Consider the following 21,261-nt stretch of genomic DNA (forward strand, 5'->3'; position numbering starts at 1 on the left):
GTTTACAGTGGAGACTAGAACCCCAGATCCACCATGTTCAGACAGAGACCCTAGAGAAGGCACAGCGGAGACCAGAGCCACAGATACTCCAGGTTAAAGACGAGACTTTGGGGGAGGTCAAAAATATATGTGGACAAGGAAGCAGCCCCCAGGTTTTTTAAAGCCAGACCCGTCCCGTACGCCTTGAGAGAGAGAGTTGAGGCTGAACTCGCCTCCTTGCCGAGAAGATAATTGAACCAGTAAAATATGCTGAGTGGGCAGCGCCGCTGGTCCCTGTGTTGAAGCCAGATGACACAGCAAGGCTGAGCGGAGACTAACTGACTGTGAACCAATTCTCAAAACTGAAATTTGCAAAATTAGATCTGAGTCACGCCTACCACCAGATTCCATTGGATGAGGAGGCAAAAAAGTATGTAACTATAAATACACACAAAGGCTTGTTCACATACAGAGTGCTACCTTTTGGCGTTTCAACATGTCCGGCTATTTTCCAACATGACATGGGGGGACTGCTGCAGGGCAAACCTTGTGTGGCCATCTTCCTGGATTACATCCTGCTGATGGGAAAAGACGACAAAGAGCACCTGCAGACTCTGACCATGGTGCTGAAACGGCTACAGGAGGTCGGTCTAAGGCTCAAGAGGACCAAGTGTGTGTTCATGAGTGAGGAAGTGATACTTTTGGGTCACAAATAGGATGCAACAGGACTCCACCAAGTGCATGAGAAGGTGGAAGCGATCAAAGAGGCACCCTCACCCTCACCCTTCAAAACTGTTAAACTATTACGAGTTCCTACCAAATCTGTCTACTGTCCTTGCTCCGGTGCACAAACTGCTACAAAAAGACACAAAGTGGCAGTGGGGAGATGCACGAAAAGCAGCCTTTGAAAACTCTAAAGAACTCATGCAGTCGGCTCAGGTGCTTGTGCATTACGATCCAGAGAAGGACACTGTGCTGTCCTGTGATGCGTCACCATACGGGGTAGGTGCCGTACTGTCACACCACATGCCAATGGAACTGAGAGACCCATAGGTTGCACCTCACGAACACTAAACACAGCAGAGAAAAACTACTCACAACTGGATAAGGAAGGGCTCGCTGTGATGTTTGGAATACAGCGCTGCTATAAGTACATTTATGGATTGAAATTCACTATAGTGAAAAGACCACAAGCCCTTGTTGTCAGTTTTCAATGAGATGAAAGCAGTACCACAAATGGCCTCGCCCGGAATCCAAAGGTGGGCTGTAACCCTGCGTTCACACCAAAAGATGCATTTGCTGCCCGAACGCGTTGTGGCCGAAGTTTTGCGGCGCAGCAAATCAAGTTTTGCTGCGCCGCAAAAGTTTTGCGGCGCAGCAAAGGTTTTGCGGCGCAGCAAAGGTTTTGACCCGCGGCAAAAGTTTTGCTGCGCCGCAGTTTTGCAACGCGGGAAGTTTCGCGGCACGGCAAGTTTGCCCGCGGTGCTTCTGAATTCATTCACAACCATGGCTGACATTACGAGCATTGCATGTCTTTACCTGTTGTGGAAGAGGGAGAGACGTCGGAATGCCCCTCGTTTATGGGTTCATGAGACCATTCGGAGCCTGGAAGGCTAGTGCTGCCTGCCACCCAACTGGGTTTTGTTTGGGGTTGTTATTCTAGCCCTTTAGCATACTCATATTTTAGTTGAACTGTAAACACAACTACACTACAAAATGCTGACTTGTGGGTTTTTTCGAGTTACTAAATTAATCTAACGGTAGTGAACTCTAGGTCACTCCAAGGGAGTAACACTGATTGGCTGTTACGGCATGTCACTCAGTGGCAACGCCTCAGTGGCAACGACCTCAGTGGCAACGACCTCAGTGGCAACGCCTCAGTGGCAACGCCTCAGTGGCAATGCCTCAGTGGCAACGCTGTTGAACGCTGATTGGCTGTCATCACGCGTTTGCTGCCGAAAAGTTGAAATATTTCAACTCAAGCAGCATTTGACGCGCCGCAAAATACGTGAACGCGCCCGCCGCCCGTGCCCGGCAGCGGGCACGGGCGTGCTGCGCTGCAAATCAGATTTTGCCGCGCCACAAATCAAATTTTGCTGCCGGTTTTCTCAGCAGCAAGTGCTGCGGCAGCAAAGCAGCAACACGTCTCTACATTCACTTTGAATGGGATCGTGCTGCGCGGCAACTTTTTGCATCTTTTGGTGTGAACGCAGGGTAACACTGAGAGCCTACGAATATACAATAGTGTATAACGAAGGAAAACATCACAGCAATGCAGACGCTCTCAGCTGCCTTCCTTTGCCAGATACACCAAAAGTGGAGACGTCGGAGGAGAGGGTTCTCATGCTGGGGAGCTCTGACATCACACTCGTGACAGCTGATCAAGTGAAAGCATGGACAGACAAATATCCAGTACTGTCGAGAGTGCGAGAAATGGTACACAACGGCTGGTCAGCAAAAGAAAAAGGGGAGGAGTTTGCCCCTTATGAGGTGAGGAAACCTGACCTTGGTATTCAAAATGGCTGTGTGATGAGGGGGTCGAGATTGGTTGTGCCAAAACCAGGTCAAGGAAGTGTCATGAGACAACTTCATCAATGCCACCCGGGAGTCTCCAGGATGAAAGCATTGGCTAGGAGTAACCTATGGTCGCCGAAGCTTGACAAAGAGGTGGAGGATACGGTAAAGGCCTGTACAACATGTCAGGAGCATCGCAACGTCCCGGCACCAGCTCCGTGTCGTATTCACATGGATTATGCCGGACCGTTCATGGGAAAAATGTTTTTTGTGCTCGTAGATGCACATTCAAAATGGATGGACGTGTATCCGGTGAACTCTGCCACTTCAGCCACCACATTGAGTGCCTGCGTACCAGCTTCAGTAACCATGGACTGCCTGAGTTGGCGGTGTCTGATAATGGCACTCTGCCCAGTGACAACTGGGCAGAGTAATTAAAAAATACTCTCTGTCCAATGCCACTCAGTGGGTCTGGAAATCTTTGGCTGTAGTTTTTCGAGCCCTGCCCGTTCCACAGATGATTGACTTGTAAGTGGGTTATGATAAGGATTTCAAGTAATTTTGCAAAAATGGCCCAAAAAGAGAATTCCATACCCAACCTTTAAGCTGCACACTGTGTTCGTCAGGAACGAAATGAAGCTCCTTCAATGTGCCATAAGAAGCCTCCTGTGAGTTACTACACATAGCTAAAAGTTTACATACTCAGACATACGTATAGAAACTCATGCGTAAACATAAGTTAACATGGATAAAAATACACATTCAAATAAATACGTATACATTCATAGCATGCTGAATGAATGAATTCGCTAGACCAGCCTATATCTTAAGCAAAAGGCAAATCCTCCTGGCAGTATAAGTAGTAGTATAATAATCACAACATCACACAAATTATGTGTGCACTTTAGTAGAATATATACATATATATAGACAACGGCCCCGGGGTGCTCATGACAGCAGACAAATCAAACACCCGCACTAAAGCTTTTGCTGCTTGCTGGTCGCTTCATCCACGGTATCGTGATAGTAGGTAGAGTTGAAATGCATTTCAAAAGCTTTGGTTTTCTGAACCAATTTCAGCACTGGTGTGGCTCTTCCTGTTATTCACTCCAAATTTGTATTAAAAGATAGAAAATGGTGTAAACAACAATCAGAAACATTGACCTCCTCCCTAGCGGCTCCGTGACTCGCGGCGGATGCCAACACGAAGTAAACCCAAGTCGTGCCCTTGAGCTGATCCAGCTCATTGGATTCCCTCACAGCGGCCAGAATTTGTAATAAAGTTAGCGATAACAAAGCCCACCCATTTAGAGGGAAGATAGGATTGGTCAATTTCACTGTCAATTGTGATAAGTCTCATTGAATTACTATGGAGCGCAACAGGGACCGCCCCCTTTCTGAACGGCTCTGGATCCGGAAGTAAATTTCCCATTAATTTTCTCTATTAACTTTTCAGAAAATCCAGCTTTAAGCCCGGAGAGTAATCCAACTATCCCACAAATTGTTTGTGACCAAACACAAAAGGAAAAAGGTACAAGACTGTGTACATTATTTTTGGAACGAGTGAAGGAACTACTCATCCACAAACCATTGTGGACCTTCCCGACGACTTCCAATCGAAGCGCGCTTCTTGTACCTTTTAACCTTTGCCATTATGATAGTGTTTATATTGTTAATAAAAGTTTTGGTGTGTGGGGGGGTTGCATGCATAGTGTTTCATAAAGTGTATATAGTGTCATCACCGACATGCTGACATTGCAGTTCCTTACTGCAAATCCGCTCGTGTGTGGTTCCTACGACAACAAGGTAAGGTTACCCGTTTCTAATACATGTGAATTCAGATACGTATTCATTCAACACGATGTATTCCTAGCCTTTATTTGACCAAAATTACTATATAGCACTGCTATATGTCGTGTTCTTTAGAAAGGGTAATCGAATCAGTATCGCTTTTAACTCACTTTATTTGGTAAAGTTTCGGTATGGTTACTATGAAGCAGATGGAGGGGAATTGTATATACACGCATGGAGAGACGCTTACGCCTCGTTTCCACATACGTACATTCTCGTATGCGATCCAACCGTCTCCGACCGAAAGTCCATTAATTCCTATGTGATTCTCCATAATGTCTGTTTTTCCTCCGAGACTCCTCCCCTCCTTAAAATTTCTGTCCTGTATGTCCGTTATATACGTTAAAAAAAATTTACTTTCGCCGTCGTTTTACGGATATACCGTATGAAAGTTGTTATGTTTTTCACAAAACATGTAAGTACCTGGCATGCCAAACTCCTCGCCGATCTCTTTCCAAGCCTGGTTGGTTTTGTTTTTATCTCTGTATATGTCGATCCTCATGTTCCAAAGTACCGCTCTCCTAAAAACGGCCATTATCATACGTTCCCCCATCTTTTTGGCTGTCGGTAAATAAATTCATGTCCGTACGTAAAACACTACCGACCCCTTCCGTATATTTACGGAAGCACGGATACGAAAAACATACGTATGTGGAAACGAGGCGTTATGCTGCATTTTATTATCCATCCGTCTCGGAGGTCCGAGGACGTTGCCTAGCGACATGCACGAACACGCCCCTTTTCCTCGGACGGTGAACTCGCCATCTCGGTTGAACTCAGTGGTGACCGAACAAAATTCCGAGACAGAATTCAAGATGGCTGCGCCCAGTGTGACTCGAAGCATGAACTGTTTTCATTGTGCTTGGAACGCTTTGGTGGTTTAAATGGCAATTTCAATCACTCGTATTACTGCAATACCTTACTGCGTCCGTATCTCTGCCTATGGCCTACTTATTTTGGAGCGCCTGGTCCTCCCGACAACAGCTTTCCGGGTCGCGTCCATGTTTTCCTCCAACGACCGAGCGACATAATAAAACGCTTGAAGTGTGGGCGTGGCGTCAGATCCGAGATCCGAGTCGGTTTGCCGAGGTTGCCCTGCTTCTAGAGTTTCTGACCTCTTCTGGGTCCTGCTCTGTATAGACCGAGTAAGCGTGGCCTATATGACGTGGTACGTGCTCTGATTGGCTATGGTTTTGAGAGCCCGCCTCCGGCTGCCTCATATGTGTGATGGTGCTGCCATCTTGTGGCCATGTGCAGTTATTACAGCCTATATGTTTGGTGCTGCTCCCTTGTGGCTATGTGCGGTTTGCAGCTTATCTGCGTCACATATAACATATGTTTTATCTTATTTATTATTTAAATATTCGCTGCTGCATGGTGATGACATGATTAGCACAGCTCCTGTCAACTAGCCAGCCTGCTAACTAGCCTGCCTGTTAAGCTCACCACAGCCCTGTAGTCTTCTCCTTCATACTGGTCCTCATTCCAGTCCAGGCCTGACCTGTACTGGTTTCCACCCAGTGGATGCTGGTCCTCCTCTCTACCAAAGGGACGTCATGGCGGCTCTGTGGTCAATCTCTTGGCTTGTATTGAGTTTACCTTGGATGGTTACGACATAATGGCTTTTAATAAAAACCTCAATGCTGAATATTAATATTAATATTAATTAATATTATGGATTAACAATAAATTCCCCTTTAAACCACATAGATAGATAGATAGATAGATAGATAGATAGATAGATAGATAGATAGATAGATAGATAGATAGATAGATAGATAGATAGATAGATAGATAGATAGATAGATAGATAGATAGATACTTTAATAATCCCAGAGGGAAATTATTTAGATTATTTGGATGCAATACTGAAGAAAGAATGAAGCTTGGTTTCTAGTAAAGAAACAAGTCTTGTTCCCTGAGGACAGAAGATTGTGCGAGCCATGTTTCTCTCAGATTACTGTGATGTGATTTACAGACATGGCGTACCTAGACCATCACTGATCCACAGGACTGCTCTAGGATTCACCAGGTCAGGTAGAGGCCTCCTAGGACACTAGGACACTAGGACCGGGGCCTCTGAGCCAGGCTCCTAGGACACTCCTAGGACCCTAGGACCGGGGCCTCTGAGCCAGGCTCCTAGGACGCTCCTAGGACCCTAGGACCGGGGCCTCAGAGCCAGGCTCCTAGGACGCTCCTAGGACACTAGGACCGGAGCCTCAGAGCCAGGCGCCTAGGACGCTCCTAGGACACTAGGACCGGGGCCTTAGAGCCAGGCTCCTAGGACGCTCCTAGCACACTAGGACAGGGGCCTCTGAGTCGTTATTTGATTGTGTCTAAACTTGTCGATAGCGCAGAAATGTTAGATGAAGATGGCGACGTTGAACCAGGGCGTGGTAACCTCGTGAAGCCCTAGAGATAAACACCAACGCTGGAATAAGGGCCGTAGAAGGACTACAGACAGGATTCAAGTTCAAGGTTTACTGCCAGACATTCAAAACAACGTTACATTTACAAAAATGAAATATCAGAAAACTGTGTGTGTGTGTGTGTGTGTGTGTGTGTGTGTGTGTGTGTGTGTGTGTGTGTGTGTGTGTGTGTGTGTGTGTGTGTGTGTGTGTGTGTGTGTGTGTGTGTGTGTGTGTGTGTGTGTGTGTGTGTGTGTGCGCGCGCGCGCGTCGCTATCGGATATGGCCAGAACTCTTTCATCGATCGACGCAGAGCCAATGAGAATCGATTGCGCAAAAGGGGAGGGTTAAGGAGTGGTTGATGTCGCTGATGTCCTCCCCCTGGGTTCGGATTGGATCAGGGATCTCCCCTCGGGACTTCAACGCTTTATTGAGCTAATTATCGCCGTCATGTCTAACAACAACTCCAGCAGCAGCCTGGTCGTCGCTCAACGGGCCGTCAAGCAGCTGAGGGTGGAGGCGAGCGTCCGCAGGATCCAGGTACGAACCCGGAAGAGGAGGTAGCTGTTAGCTGGACGGTAGCATACGAACCCGGAAGAGGAGCTAGCCGTTAGCTGGTGGCATGACGTCATGAGATCCACAACAACATTACTTAACACTTTATCACTTAAAACTTTTAGGATTACTTTACACTTTACTATCGCTGCACAGTTTTGCGGATGTTTCTCACTGTGCTGAAAGGTTTGTTTCTAAGTTCGAAAATGTGTTAATTACATGAACTATTGAATGTAAGCAATGTTATCTTTATAAAGTTTGGGAACTGACTAATGAGTGAAGTGTTTCTTTTAGCACATTCAATTAACGTATAAATGTTTAGATTAGTAACGCCTAATTTAAGGCTTTACTACATACTGTAGATCTATGTAGTAAAGCCTTAGATCAGTAAAGCCTAATCTAAGGCTTCAGTACATACTGTAGGTTTTTGTAGAAAAGACTTAGATTAGTAAAGCCTAATCTAAGGCTTCAGTACATACTGTAGATCTATGTAGTAAAGCCTTAGATTAGCAAAACCTAATCTAATGCTTCAGTACATACTGTAGATCTATGTAGTAAAGCCTTAGATCAGTAAAGCCTAATCTAAGGCTTCACATACGTAGGTCTATGTAGTAAAGATTTAGATTAGTAAAGCCTAATCTAAGGCTTCAGGACATACTGTGGATCTATGTAGCAAAGATTTAGATTAGTAAAGCCTATTCTAAGGCTTCAGGACATACTGTAGATCTATGTAGTAAAGCCTTAGATTAGCAAAACCTAATCTAAGGCTTCACATACTGTAGATCTATGTAGTAAAGCCTTAGATCAGGAAAGCCTAATCTAAGGCTTCACATACTGTAGATCTATGTAGTAAAGCCTTAGATCAGTAAAGACTAATCTAAGGCTTCACATACTGTAGATCTATGTAGTAAAGCCTTAGATCAGTAAAGCCTAATCTAAGGCTTCACATACTGTAGGTCTATGTAGTAAACCCTTAGATTAGTAAAGCCTCTTCTAAGGCTTCAGTACATACTGTAGATCTATGCGGTAATGCCTCTTCTAAAGTGTGGATCTACAGTTTGTTGGACTACTTGAGTGACTACTAGAGTTATCTCTGTTGGGTGCATTACCTGCATTAAGTAAGGTTTTGGTGAAATGCTAAATTAGTCAGTGATAATATTCATCAGATGTTGTTTCAGGAAATATATCGCTTGTACTACAAAAAAAATGATTTATATTTAAATCGATATACAAGTATAGTGTTTGTGTTTCTGAAGGTGTCCCAAGCTGCCGCTGAATTGAGGAATTTCTGTCTGCAAAACGCGTCCAAAGACCCCCTGCTGGTGGGAATCCCTTCCAGTGAGAACCCCTACAGACCCCCCAAGTCCTGCAGCCTGTTCTAGGTATGAGGAGAGGGGTTCTCCAGCAGTAATGATGCAGGTCGGTTCAATTGAAAACATTTTGCCTCGCTCAGCAGAATAATTTGAGCGGAATTCGAAATCCATTTTTTGTTTCAGTGACTTTACGTTTGTGTTCCTCTTTGCCTCTTTCAGGGTAATAAGCAACATGAATGAGTTCTGCAGTTACGTCCCTTTGAAGGCTTTCTGCTCTTTTTGCTCTTTTTGCGGACAGCAGCCAGGGCGGAGGGGTAACGGGGCAATGGTTCCTGGTAAACTGACACTCTTATTAACTTAGTGGTGCCATCATGTATTACGCACTCTGAACTGTGCCAAACAGTGTCTCGTTCTAAACTCTGTAACTGTGTAAATTAGGCAGACTTCGAAGTAAGATGTTGCTTTGATTAATAATTTATTCACTTAACATTGTTTTAAGGACTCTTGCTTTGAATCCAATGTTTAATACATTATCAGCATTCATCAGCCTGTAGTTTATTAAAAAAATGACTGCAGCAGTGTGCCTGCACCATGTTAGAAACAAGTGGATCTGTTGATTAGGAATGGACACAGGCCACAGCTTCTTTCTCTATTGATGGGGTGCTGCCTGGTTGGATTTTCATCTCATCAATTAGTCCATTTATTCACCAATATTCCAACAAAATAGATTTCTGCTTTAAAAGTTTCTGCATTTTCAAAGATTGATCCAGGGCAGTGACCACCATCGTTCAACTCAAAGCACACACATTGAAAGATTACTTTTTTCAACTATTTCTGGAATTCAGTGAATTGTGTGATTTACATTTTAGCTTTTTAATCTATACCTTTCCACACTGAAATTCTGTGCCTTTAACCTTAATCCTAAATGTATTGTTAAATTCATCTGCCTTAACTTTTCTAGCATTTTAAACAGAATGTATTAAATTGTATTATAAAAATCATCCATTGTGTAGCATTATTGGATCATTTATTTGTAAACAAATATATTACACATTTAATTGCACCTACAAGAGTGTTAAGGGATGGCGTTGTTGGTGGACAGTAGCACCGTTTACAAATGATTCAAACCAACGTTTAGTCAATTCAACCAGGAACGCAAAGCAATCCAATTTCTGCTCCCTTGTCAGATTTTGCTACCGTGGTGCGACTCGATAGTGGAGTCTATCATATCATGCTTCCCATCAGAAAATGCTACCTTACGTCACAAGCATGACGTAAGGCGCGTGTGATCTGTAGAACAATCGCCTCTCAAATAATGCTCCCACTGCAGAATCATGTTATTTTACACCACTACTCACCCTATGTATACTGTTGATGCTGTTTTATAACGTACATTGAAGATTTCAGCGGTACAGTATGTGCATACGTAATGTTAAAAGAAAACGCCAAAAAAAACATCAATAATCAATGAAACTAAATAAATAACTTCAACAAGAAAAGTGTAGCAACGTATTTTTAAAACTTGTATATATTTGTGAATGGGATTCTGTGTGTGTTTATATATTTAATTGATAATAATTATTCAAAAGATCCATAAAATAATAATAAAAACAACCAAAACATCTCAAATCCTTATTTTATTTTAAGGCATTTCTTGCAAATATATGCAGCCTTATTTTCATGGGCATATTGTGCACACTCAAAATGTGCCCACCGACTGCACAATCCACACTGCACCTACCAAATAAAACAAAAAAGAGAATTACAATTTACAATGAGATACATTGTACGGTATTATGCACACACATTTGAGTCAATTAATAATACAAAGCACATATTTTACTATTTGTACTTTACCTTTTCAATCATGCTGTCATCTGCATTTTCTTCGGCAAAGGAGCACACCACACAGAAGTCCTCTAAAATTCCCTAGAAACAATCATGGTACACTACAAATGTATAATTTGTGAATAAAAAAGAAAAAACATTTCGAAAAACTTCACACAAATACTATACTTAAATATATACATGTCACAAATACCTCCCTATTGTTTATGCTATCTAGACACAAAGCATTATGATTTCTGTAGCACTGAACAAATGACAACTAAAATAAAAGTGTAATAAATAGTGATGTTTAACAATGTGTTCTCATCCAGACCACTGGTTTGGGGATGATAGGCAGCTGTCACACTTCTTTGAATAGCCAAAATACTGCAAAGGCTGGTGTTGAGCTGAAATAAAATCAGTTAAAGTAAAAAAAATAATACATTCCAAGCAGAAAGGAATAATTCCTGAATTGTATTTACTACAATAGTATTATTAAAACGCACATACTTCATTAACAAACTCTTTCCCTGGTCAGATAAGATTATTTCGGGACAACCATGTGTATAAATAATCGAGCAGATGTGGCGTCCCACTTCAGCTTTAATGGGAAAGCCTCAACCCATTTTGAGAAGTAATCTGTGGCTGTTCAAATGTACTGGAAGCCATCCAGCGTTTTTGGGAGAGGTCCGGTCAGGTCAATACCAATTAGCTCCCAGACAGCAGACACCTATCAAGGTAAAACAAATTTAATTATTTTTACACTCGATACTTCTTTATTATTAGCTTTTGGATAAGATACCACTGCACACATGTACCTGTATACACTGTAATGGCTGGGCAGCAGTCAAAGGTTTTCCAAGCATCTGGCATTTATCACATTCCAAGACCTTTAAGAAAGTAGCTGTTAATAAAACACAAAAACACAAAACCGCAATAACAAATGGCCTACCCAGTTGTTAATGTCCACTGACATGCCAAGCCAGTAAAATCTGGAGGATATTGCTGTGCAGGTTTTCAGGATGCCCGTATGTCTCCCCATTGGAGAGGAGTGAAACTCTATAAAGAGTTGTCTTGCCTCCTCTTTAGATTTAATGGCTCTTCTGCTCCCAACGTAGAGCTCTCCTTCTGCAGTGAACATTCATTAAAGAACTTTCATCATTAAAGAGCTATCTTACCAAGACACTATCCACACATTTTATTGAATGTATTGGTCTATCTACGTACTGTACCCCTGAAATCTTCAATGAAGATGTTATAAACAAGCATCAAAATATGCTCCCCATATTCTTACAGTGTACATAGGGTGAGTTGTGGTTTAAAATAATGTGATTATGCAGTGGGAACATTATTTGATGGAGGCAATTGGTCTATCCATTTACCCCTGCTATCTTAAATAAAGACGTTATAAACAAGCATCAAAATATGCTCCCCATATTCTTAGTGTACATAGGGTGAGTAGTGGTTTAAAATAATGTGATTTTGCAGTGGGATCATTATTTGATAGAGGCAATTGGTCTATTCGAATAGGCTACTTTACCCCTGCTATCTTAAATAAAGACGTTATAAACAAGCAAGTATTTCAGATACTCAAGCTTTAACTTGAATTTTGAAGCGTACCTCCTAAGGTTTAATTTCTGGGACTAATCAAAGCCAACCGGGAATGTTCCCAGAGACAGGAGGTCAAACGATTGTTTCCATTTTTTTCTTGAAGAAAGTAGTCCAATCCTTGGTCGCTTTTAACTCACTTTATTTGTTAAAGTAGGCATGTTTCGGTATGGTAACTATGAAGCATAAGGGAGGGAATTGTATTTCTAACGCGTGTGAGAGAAATACCGTGATGGCTGCAAGCCATGGGCTTAGGCCCGTGTCTCTCCGCTCGTGTAGGAACGACCACCAGAGGGGGCTATAACGGTGTGTTTCCCAATGTCCAGGAAGCATGCTCAACGGCCGCCCTTTTAAGGACGTCTCAACCTATGGTCTCAACGCCGACAAGCACTGTTCCAATGTTGAGGACACTCGAAAGCTGCGCTATTTTCGCGTCCTTTGTTTTTGAGAATTCCGAGATTTTTCAAGGATGCATCGCTGCATCCTAGACGAGCCCAAACTACCCACAATCCTCTGCGTTCACTGGGCGGGTTCTTGAAAATGGCAGAGCAGTACACGTTCAAATGAAGTGAAGTTATATTAGTATTCAGAAATATTTTGTGCCGTATTGCTTCTTATAGATTAATCATGTTAATGCAAATAATCAAGCCTAAAGACCTGTGCCACTTTTCAAACGTTTTTACTGAATGATACGTTGCTATATTTTGCATGGACGTAGCTGGTGTTAAACACCACTGTGTCACCAATGTCAATTTACTCGCTCTCAAGATTAAAATTTTGTGCACCCTAAGGCGCACAAAAGCCTCCGTTTGCCGGGCTGACCCTAAAAAAAACGATTCAACACAAACATAAATAGGTATACTTAAATAATGTAATCTTGTGAGCGAGTAAATTGACAGTGGTATTTAACACCAGCTACATCCATGCAAAATATAGCAACGTATCATTAAGTTGCAAAAACGTTTGAAAAGTGGCACAGGTCTTTAGGCTTGATTATTTGCATTAACATGATGAATCTATAAAAAGCAATACGGCACAAAATATTTCTGAATACTAATATAACTTCACTTCATTTGAACGTGTACTGCTCTGCCATTTTCAAGAACCCGCCCAGTGAACGCAGAGGATTGTGGGTAGTTTTGGCTCGTCTAGGATGCAGCGATGCATCCTTGAAAAATCTCGGAATTCTCAAAAACAAAGGACGCAAAAATGGCGCGGCTTTCGAGTGTCCTCAACATTGGAACAGTGCTTGTCGGCGTTTTATGACGTAGCGTCCTTAAAAGGGCGGTCGTTGAGCATGCTTCCTTGACATTGGGGCTGTTTCCCAAAGTGAAGGCTGCAGCCTTGCTAGGACGCGTCCTTGCTAGTCGCGTCCTATGGAGATGAGACTAGAGTGCTAGCTCGAGTGCTTCCTAGCGTTTGTAACGTCTGACTTTGGGAACGACTTGGTAGTGTGGAAGCGCTTCCGCTTCCGCTTTTTAATACTGCGTGTCCGCTTGTAAACACATGTGCGCTTATGAATAAAACATGGCAGCAATCAAGCTGATCGATATTTATTTGACTTTTGTCTGTTATGAATGCGGTCATTTCTCCTTCGCATGGAGCCTCTTTGGGGAAGTCACAAAAGCTTTGTTGTGGTTGATCGAATTGTCTTTATTAAAAGGAAAATCCATTCAATTTTTATAAAACTAAGTGAAATTGTCTGAGAACTTAATTCATGCATTACATTTACAGTACGGTTGATTACTATTATGCAGGGGGAAAAAGACAAAGAAAGAGATGATAAACGTGTATTTATTTGGATATATGATCTGATTCATTCATTCATATATGCCTACAATCTACCAGTGCTTTGAACACATAAGTATATCATATAAAATACAATTATATACGTTCATTCAAAATTACAAACATTGCAAATGATCGGTTGTGCATTAATTTTACAACATTGGATAGTGGCACTATCCCTTCCACCGGCAAACAAATGTTTGTGCGCCACCCTAAGGCGCACAAAAGCCTCCGTTTGCTGGGCTGACCCTAAAAAAAACGTAAAACATAAATAGGTATACATAAATAATGTAATCTTGTGAGCGAGTAAATTGACATTGGTGACAGTGGTGTTTAACACCAGCTACGTCCATGCAAAATATAGCAACGTATCATTAAGTTGCAAAAACGTTTGAAAAGTGGCACAGGCCTTTAGGCTTGATTATTTGCATTAACATGATGAATCTATAAAAAGCAATACGGCACAAAATATTTCTGAAAACTAATATAACTTCACTTCGTTTGAACGTGTACTTCTCTGCCATTTTCAAGAACCCGCCCAGTGAACGCAGAGGATTGTGGGTAGTTTTGGCTCGTCTAGGATGCGGCGATGCATCCTTGAAAAATCTCGGAATTCTCAAAAACGAAGGACCCGAAAAGAAGGCGTATTTCGAGTGTCCTCAACATTGGAACAGTGCTTGTCGGCGTTCGATGACGTGGCGTCCTTAAAAGGGCGGCCGTTGAGCATGCTTCCTTGACATTGGGAAACAGCCCTGAATCACGCGCATTTGCCCGTCAAGTGGGCGTGGCCTATGTGAAGTGGGCGTGACCGGGGTGACGTAATGGCTCCGCCATCCTCACCTGTCTAAAGGTGCTGCCATCTGTGGCTAGAGTAGTTATTGCAGCTTGTGTGTTAGATCCTGCTTCCTAATGGCTATGTGGGGGCAGCTTATGTGCCTAAAATACGTAACACCATCTTTCCTCAATAGCTTTACAAACACAAGTATTTAGAATTCATGTAACACGATAAATATCTTGTTATAACAAGACAAGATGTCGCCCCCTCCCCTCCCCCTCCCCTTCCACCACTGACGAAAACTTTCTCCGCTCCCAGACCCATAAAGATAACACACATATATCATCTTATTTCTACATTCATCAGAAGTGTGCACCAATTTAAGTTCTTACAGGTGAAAAGGCACAATGTTAAACATATGTCTAAGATAATTGCGCAGTTAAAAACATGTTTTAAAGAATATATACACCATCAGCCTAAAAGGTAGCAGAAACTGATGGGTGCGCACGCAGGATCGCACATTTTCACTAGGTAGCAGAATTTGATGGGTAGCAGAAATTGGCAGAACATCGGGCAAACTATAATACTCGATTTTCAATTAAAAAGGTATCTGGAGGGCTTATTTGATGGGTTTTCATGCCAAAACAAAGACCCTGGGTTCAATTTGCACCGGAATTACACTTTAAGGAGGAGACCCATCAAAAACACATTTCAAAAATGCATGTTTTTGCAATCACAATTAGGTTGTTTCATTAATTAATTTTAGCGACTTGCCATCGTTGTCAATGTCATCTTGGCGAAGTAGTCGAGAAGAGAATGAAGCTCTCCCCCGCGATTTGCCAGTGACGTCAATGGGGGTGGCAAGTGGAATCACGTGACAGCCCTTGGACGTTGGATGTCCATGTCCTACAGGCTGCAGCGAGACCAGTAGAAGGTCACCATGTAAACTCATTCTACTTGCTGTAGTTTGGTCTGGCTTTGCGAGACTATGTAAAGCCCAACACAGATTGTTGATGCACTTGATGAATAATTCCACAATGCAAAAGGAATTGGCAATGAAAGTAAATAAAGTGTGTAAAGTGACTAAACCGTAAACAAAGTGCCCGACAGTACATAAAGTAACTATCGTCACGTGACTATTGTAAGCACAAACAGAGGATCATGGGCATCAGAGCCATGTATGTAGTCATAAAACAACTGGTATGTCGTTATGGTAGCCTATACCCACTATGTTTGTTGATCTGCTTCTTTCAAAACATATCACAACGATGCTGCAGCGCCGCTTCCTATTGGTGCTAGGGACGGCTTTTGGCGCCCTACAGCGCCAAAAGGGTTTCCTGGGAATTCACGCCCCCATCTGATTGGCTCCTGATGAAATTTGCAACAAATTATCAATCAGATGTGTGTTACGCACGCGCTGTTGTGTACTGCAACACGTGTCGGTCAATTTGAATAACCACAATTCGATCAGTAAGTGATCGTAACGTAAGGCAGTCTCAAAGTCTAGCAAGTGGCAGCAGAGTAGGATGACGCTTTGTGGTCATCTGCTCTCTTAACCAAGCTGCATGGAATCGGAGAGCCAAGGGTTTCAGGTCTGGCGAGACTACATGGGACTGGCAGATACGATACGGGACATCCAGGCGAGAGACAATTCCGCTGAGACCTCCTCGGCCCTGGAGCCTCCGCTCCGATGCAATACTCTAGGGCTCCGTACCGTGCTTAATGGCGATTCGGTCCATGTTGACATGCGACGTCCCGGGGCTTCTTCCACCGCTTCTCTGGACTTCAGGAAAAGAAGAGGCGCTTTCGATTCCTTGCGTGCAAATGCACAAAGTAACGGGGAGACGCCCCCCCCCCCTGGACCGCCCTGCAGAGATAGGGGCCAGAGAGCCGGCCTGAAGGGCCCGGATATGTTCTGCGGCTTCTGCAAACACAACGGGGAGTCTGCCGAGGTGTTCAGCTCCCATCGGCTGAAGAACCAGGCCGGGGAGGTGCTGTGCCCCTACCTCAGGAATTACATCTGCCCCCTGTGCAATGCCACGGGGGCCCGGGCGCACACCAAGCGCTTCTGCCCACTGGTGGACGACGCGTACTGCTCCGTTTACGCACAGCCCAAACGTTAAGGTTGTTGGTACGGCGCCTGGGACTATAGTCTTCGGCTTAAGTTAAAAGTATAATATTAGAGTTGGACTTGTTTTTGTTGTGTTTTTACTTGTATTTTACTCATTATGTTTTTGCATGAACGTTTGCTGTGCATCAATTATTTAACCAGCTTATTTTACTATTTTACTAGACTATTCTTCTGACCGCCAGCATGTATGTGTGGTCAACGTGTTCCTGTGTGGTGAGCTCACTATCTGCCTGTTACCTGTGTTGTCAGCTCACTGACACTGCTTGGTGTTGAGATTCACATATTAGACGAGTGCCTAGAATGGTGTCTAATCCTTTAAACATTTTACCATTTTATCTCTACCGATAGGAAATTACATATGCATTCGTCAACATTTTAAATCTTTTAATAATTGAGTGTTTTTGTTCATTTTTGTTTATTTGATTTACTATGTTAAACGTGTTTCTTGAATACAACCACTTGAACTCTTATGTTGGTGTGATTCATCAATGTCGAGTGCATGAATTACTTGCATGACTCGATTGTTTGTCTCTAACAAGTGAACAGTGAGCAACACAACTTAAATAAGTACTAAAAGTCAGCCTTATGAACGAGAGAACAATGAGGTAAAGTATGAATACCAAAGGCCCTTGATGTAATAACTGAAGAGCCATAACTGGTCTGAGGGCCTCTAGTGGGCCTTGGGGCCCCTGTTGCCACGGCGAAAGAGTTCAACCTTCCTCTGGGTCGCCATGACGATGCGACTGGAAGAAAGCATTGAGAACATTAACTTGGGTTAAGGAGATGTGGGTCTAACAAGACGATTACACAACCTGGTGACCCTTACTTCAGGTAGGAGAGCTCCTGGCACAGCCCGCGGACCTGGGCGCTGGCGTCCTCCAGGGACGGGGGGCCGCCCCCCTGCGCCTCCCTGGGGGGGGCATAGTGGGACATTAGATGAGTGGCATTATTGGAAGAATAATGACGTGATGTTGCCCAAAGCAGCAAAGATTCTCTTCCTCATCTCTCAGGCAATCTTCCAAAGGAACAATCTGTTGACCTTAATATAAGAGACGCTTGCTTCGGCGCTCCTGAGTGCCATTCCTTACATCAGACTGATGTCTTGGAGCTGAGAGTCAGAGATGTAGTCGAAGGGTCCGAAGCCCACCAGGTCGGGGGTGGCTCTGGCCAGCAGGGGTTGGGGAGCAGGAGACGCAGCGATGTCGACCTCCTCCAAAGGTCCGCTCTGAAACACACAAGAAGTAGTTCTAGGTTTCCACTTATCAACCACTTTAAAACCAGCCACTGCTTCAGGTCCCAGTGCTCACGTTGCCGTTCTCCTCCCCGCCACTAGGGGCTGCTGCAGCAGGGCCCGGCGGCGTCCCGATAGGTTCGGACCTTCCTAGTCCAGTGTCCATGAGTGAGTGACTGGGCTGTGACCCCTGCGTCTCGGAGAGACCCCCTGTTGTGGCTGAGCTCTCCGTGGGCTGCTGGGGGGTCTGCACTTCCTCTCGCTGACTCTCTGTTAGGCCGATGTTCACGCTACTCGGGACCTGGGTGGGGGCACGGTGGGGCTCTGCCACAGCCTCCTTCACATTCTCTTGTTTTTCGGGTTCATCTTTTCTTCCTGCCATCTCCATGAGGAGGCGGGCTTCTCTGTCGCTGAGCGGCCCGCGTCCGCAGTCCTTGCTCGCCCTCGCCCGGGGATCGTTCTCCTCTGAGCGGACGGGATCTGTTGGGCGGACCGCATCGCTGCCCTCCTCACAGGCTGCTTCAGAGGAGCTGGAAGGAGGAACACAACCATTACAGGAACTCAGTTGACATGTTTACACCCGAATAAATGTACCCAGTCCGGAACGGATCAGCCTGACCTGTCCCCTGCTCCACCAGTTGGGGGCGCTGGTTCCTCCTCCAGCTCACTCTGCTCTGTCAAAGGTCCTACTTTGATGCCTTGAGTCACGGGTGAGTTTAACACGGACACCACCCACCCTTCTTCTGCCTCTGAGTGAGACTCCTCGTCAGGATCTTCCTCCAGCTCCACGTCGCTGTCTCCAGTGCGACCCGTATCTCCAACTCTCTTCTCCTCTGCCTCGTTTTGGAGTTTCTCATTCTCATGCTTTTTTAAGAAGTGGCTCCTCTCCTTCTCTGTCAGAACACACACGCCCATCCTCTTCCTCTTCCTCTTCCTCTTCCTCGATAGCATCCCTTCAACGGGCTCAGTACCAGACTCCCTGTCCTCTGCTGAGCACTCGGGGTCAGATGTCTGGTGTTCAGTAGCATCCTCTTCCTCTTCCATCCTTCCTGTTGGGTAGAGAGTCTCGAAGCCCTCTGCCTCTCCCCCCTCCCCCACCTCAGTGAGCGCCCCAGACAGGTCCATGTTGTCATGCATCGTGTTGCCATCCATACAGGTGGAGGAGGTCAGGCTCTGGTCCTCTACCTCCATGGAGTCCTCTCTGTTGTCTGGGTTGTGTTGGCTCAACGTTGTGGTTTTGAGGCTACTTGTGAGCCCTGATGTTTCACCATCACTTTCTTTCACCGCCCCGTCCATCCCAGGCCCGGCCCAGCCGCTGGTTGGAGCCGGTTCCTGGGTCGGCCCCGGGGGAGCGGGCTGGGGAGGGCATGGCGGGAGGGCCTCCTAAATAAAAACAGTGCGCTGGATAAGTAAGGTTATGTAACAGACTTATTGAAGGAGGCATATATTCTCCAAAGACTTCAGTACCGGGGGGTTATGTTTGGTTTGCTTTTCACTGGACATGGCTGATTCTCTCCTCCTGGAGCGCAGCGCCCTCTGCTGGGGCTGGGCCGGGCCTTCAATAACACAAGATCGTGATGCAAACTTCAATTAATACAGTGGCAGGTGTCACTCAGGTCGATGCTTTCTTTGTACATGGTGTATGAAAGGTCATGTTATTCTCTATGAACACTATGAAGGCTCTTTACCAAGGCTGGAGGGGCTCTTAGTTCGGCCTCTTCCCATCTTCCCTCTTAAACACAGAGCGTTGATATGGATATTAAATACACTTATCTATCTGATCTCTGTCCCTGGCCTGGCTCCTATGGTTTTATGTTTTAAATGTTGTTTACATTAGCTTAGCAGTTGGCTTTGAAACAACAATAACGGAGTTATAAACTGTGATGAACACTATATTAGAAAATACTTAATCGGAGTCTGCCGTAATCCTAACCTTCATATTAAACTAAATTAAACACGATGATGACAGTTCATGTTAACACTCTCAGCCCCGGCTAGGCTACAGTACTGTCTTTATCTTTACGTCAGGCGCGTTTTGGACGACCGCCGTAAAGTGGGCCGTAAAGCGGCGTTGCCATGGAGACGCAGAGCAGGAAGAACATTCCACTGTTGACAGACTGGTAAACCTAAACCTTCTCGGGGTTCTCTCCTGTAACAGATAAACACTGTCCGCTGAAGTTGAATAGACCGACTCGTTAACACTATTGACATCACCGGACGCCCGTGTTGAGGTATACCGCTCGCTTCAGTTGATGGTTGTTAGATTTACCTGCTAATCATCAGTACCCCTTTAGGACTGAATGACAGTCGCGACGTCATACTGAGGATAAGGTTCATATCGCAACATTAAGTTAACACGTCATCTCTCTCAGGCTGCTGCCGCGGTCTGAGTCAACAGGATCAGGATGCGTCGGAACCCCCCCCCGCGTGGTCAGGCCCCCCCCCCGCGGGGTCAGGGGGCCGCCCGGGCCAAGCAGGTAACGCGCCTCTGACAGCTAATGGAGATTTAGCTCTAGATAGATCTATAGATCTAGATTTATAGATATATAGATCTATATGGATAGATATTAATATAGATCCATATGGATAGATATTCAAATAGATCTATATATCTACTTAGCTCTATATGGATATATATAGATCTATGTGAATGTCTATCCATATAGATCTATAGATCTAGATGTATACGTGAGGGTTGCTGGTGTTTTCTTGCAGTAGTTTGATCCTAACCAGTTATGACAGCTCCTCCTCTGGCCCCCAGATGGGTCTGCTCCTGGACCTCACCCCCGAGGGGGATGCGGAGGACGGCGGGAACGAGGAGGAGCTGGAGGCGGAGCTTCTGGCACTGATGGGAGGGGCAGGGAAACCAACGGCGAAGAAGAACGGAGGCAGAGGTGCTCGGTGACGTGCCCTCATCTGTACAGGATCTTTATGGAGGATTTTATACACGATTCAATAAGACAAACTGTTTCCTTTTAAGGGGCCCACACACCCAGACTCAAACCAACCGCCAACTGCCTTTATCCAACCGCTCTGTGGCCTCTGGTCTGACCCGTAAGGCAGAAAGGTTACACTGCAGAGTTTAAAAAGTTACACTACTGCCAACTACACAGTAGCGTGTACGTTCAGTTGAGTCTTCGGGTGGCGCTAGTCTGCCCCTCCCACACACCGCGCTGATTCGCTGGTTACCGATCAGACTATCCAATGGCTCCATTCCTCGCCCACCAACGCGCTCAGCGTGTTGGTGGCCGGGACCTGACTCTGCCGTAGGTGAGGATGTG

At 44.8% G+C, this 21,261-nt stretch overlaps 4 protein-coding genes across 7 annotated transcripts in view; 3 read left to right on the forward strand and 1 right to left on the reverse strand.

The window, feature by feature from the left end:
• Positions 1 to 7,091: 7,091 nt before the first annotated feature.
• si:ch211-286b5.5 (uncharacterized protein LOC100003596 homolog) lies at positions 7,092 to 11,530 on the forward strand. Of its 2 annotated transcripts, none has more exons than XM_056587153.1 (3): positions 7,092 to 7,292; positions 8,564 to 8,689; positions 8,840 to 11,530. In XM_056587153.1, the coding sequence occupies exons 1-2, from the start codon at positions 7,203 to 7,205 to the stop codon at positions 8,687 to 8,689; spliced, it is 216 nt and encodes a 71-aa protein (XP_056443128.1). In that variant the 5' UTR covers positions 7,092 to 7,202; the 3' UTR covers positions 8,840 to 11,530. The 2 variants fall into 2 exon arrangements, with proteins under 2 accessions (XP_056443128.1, XP_056443127.1); XM_056587152.1 differs by having other exon boundaries at positions 7,096 to 7,292; positions 8,564 to 8,726; positions 8,840 to 11,521.
• Positions 11,531 to 15,975: 4,445 nt separating this feature from the next.
• On the forward strand, positions 15,976 to 17,238 carry nanos3 (nanos homolog 3). The gene has a single exon (XM_056587151.1). It carries the CDS (start codon positions 16,184 to 16,186, stop codon positions 16,739 to 16,741), a length of 558 nt encoding a protein of 185 aa, XP_056443126.1. The 5' UTR covers positions 15,976 to 16,183; the 3' UTR covers positions 16,742 to 17,238.
• LOC130379981 (uncharacterized) lies at positions 17,124 to 20,361 on the reverse strand. 3 transcript variants are annotated; one of them, XM_056587147.1, is made up of 8 exons: positions 20,250 to 20,361; positions 19,669 to 19,712; positions 19,448 to 19,536; positions 18,600 to 19,363; positions 18,057 to 18,510; positions 17,838 to 17,974; positions 17,576 to 17,659; positions 17,124 to 17,492 (listed from the first exon to the last, which is right to left on the reverse strand). In XM_056587147.1, exons 1-8 carry the CDS (start codon positions 20,315 to 20,317, stop codon positions 17,420 to 17,422), a joined length of 1,713 nt encoding a protein of 570 aa, XP_056443122.1. In that variant the 5' UTR covers positions 20,318 to 20,361; the 3' UTR covers positions 17,124 to 17,419. The 3 variants fall into 3 exon arrangements, with proteins under 3 accessions (XP_056443122.1, XP_056443123.1, XP_056443124.1); XM_056587148.1 differs by having other exon boundaries at positions 19,914 to 20,361; XM_056587149.1 differs by lacking the exon at positions 19,669 to 19,712.
• The window catches only part of cc2d1a (coiled-coil and C2 domain containing 1A), a 26,631-nt gene continuing 25,266 nt past the window's right edge, over positions 19,897 to 21,261 (forward strand). The window contains exons 1-3 of the mRNA XM_056587145.1: positions 19,897 to 20,211; positions 20,353 to 20,457; positions 20,742 to 20,874. Coding sequence (XP_056443120.1) covers positions 20,386 to 20,457; positions 20,742 to 20,874 — 205 coding nt within the window. The 5' untranslated portion in view covers positions 19,897 to 20,211; positions 20,353 to 20,385. The remainder of the gene's footprint in view (positions 20,212 to 20,352; positions 20,458 to 20,741; positions 20,875 to 21,261) is intronic.

This window comes from Gadus chalcogrammus, chromosome 3 (genome assembly GCF_026213295.1).
Source record: "Gadus chalcogrammus isolate NIFS_2021 chromosome 3, NIFS_Gcha_1.0, whole genome shotgun sequence".
Classification (NCBI taxonomy): Eukaryota; Metazoa; Chordata; class Actinopteri; order Gadiformes; family Gadidae; genus Gadus; species Gadus chalcogrammus.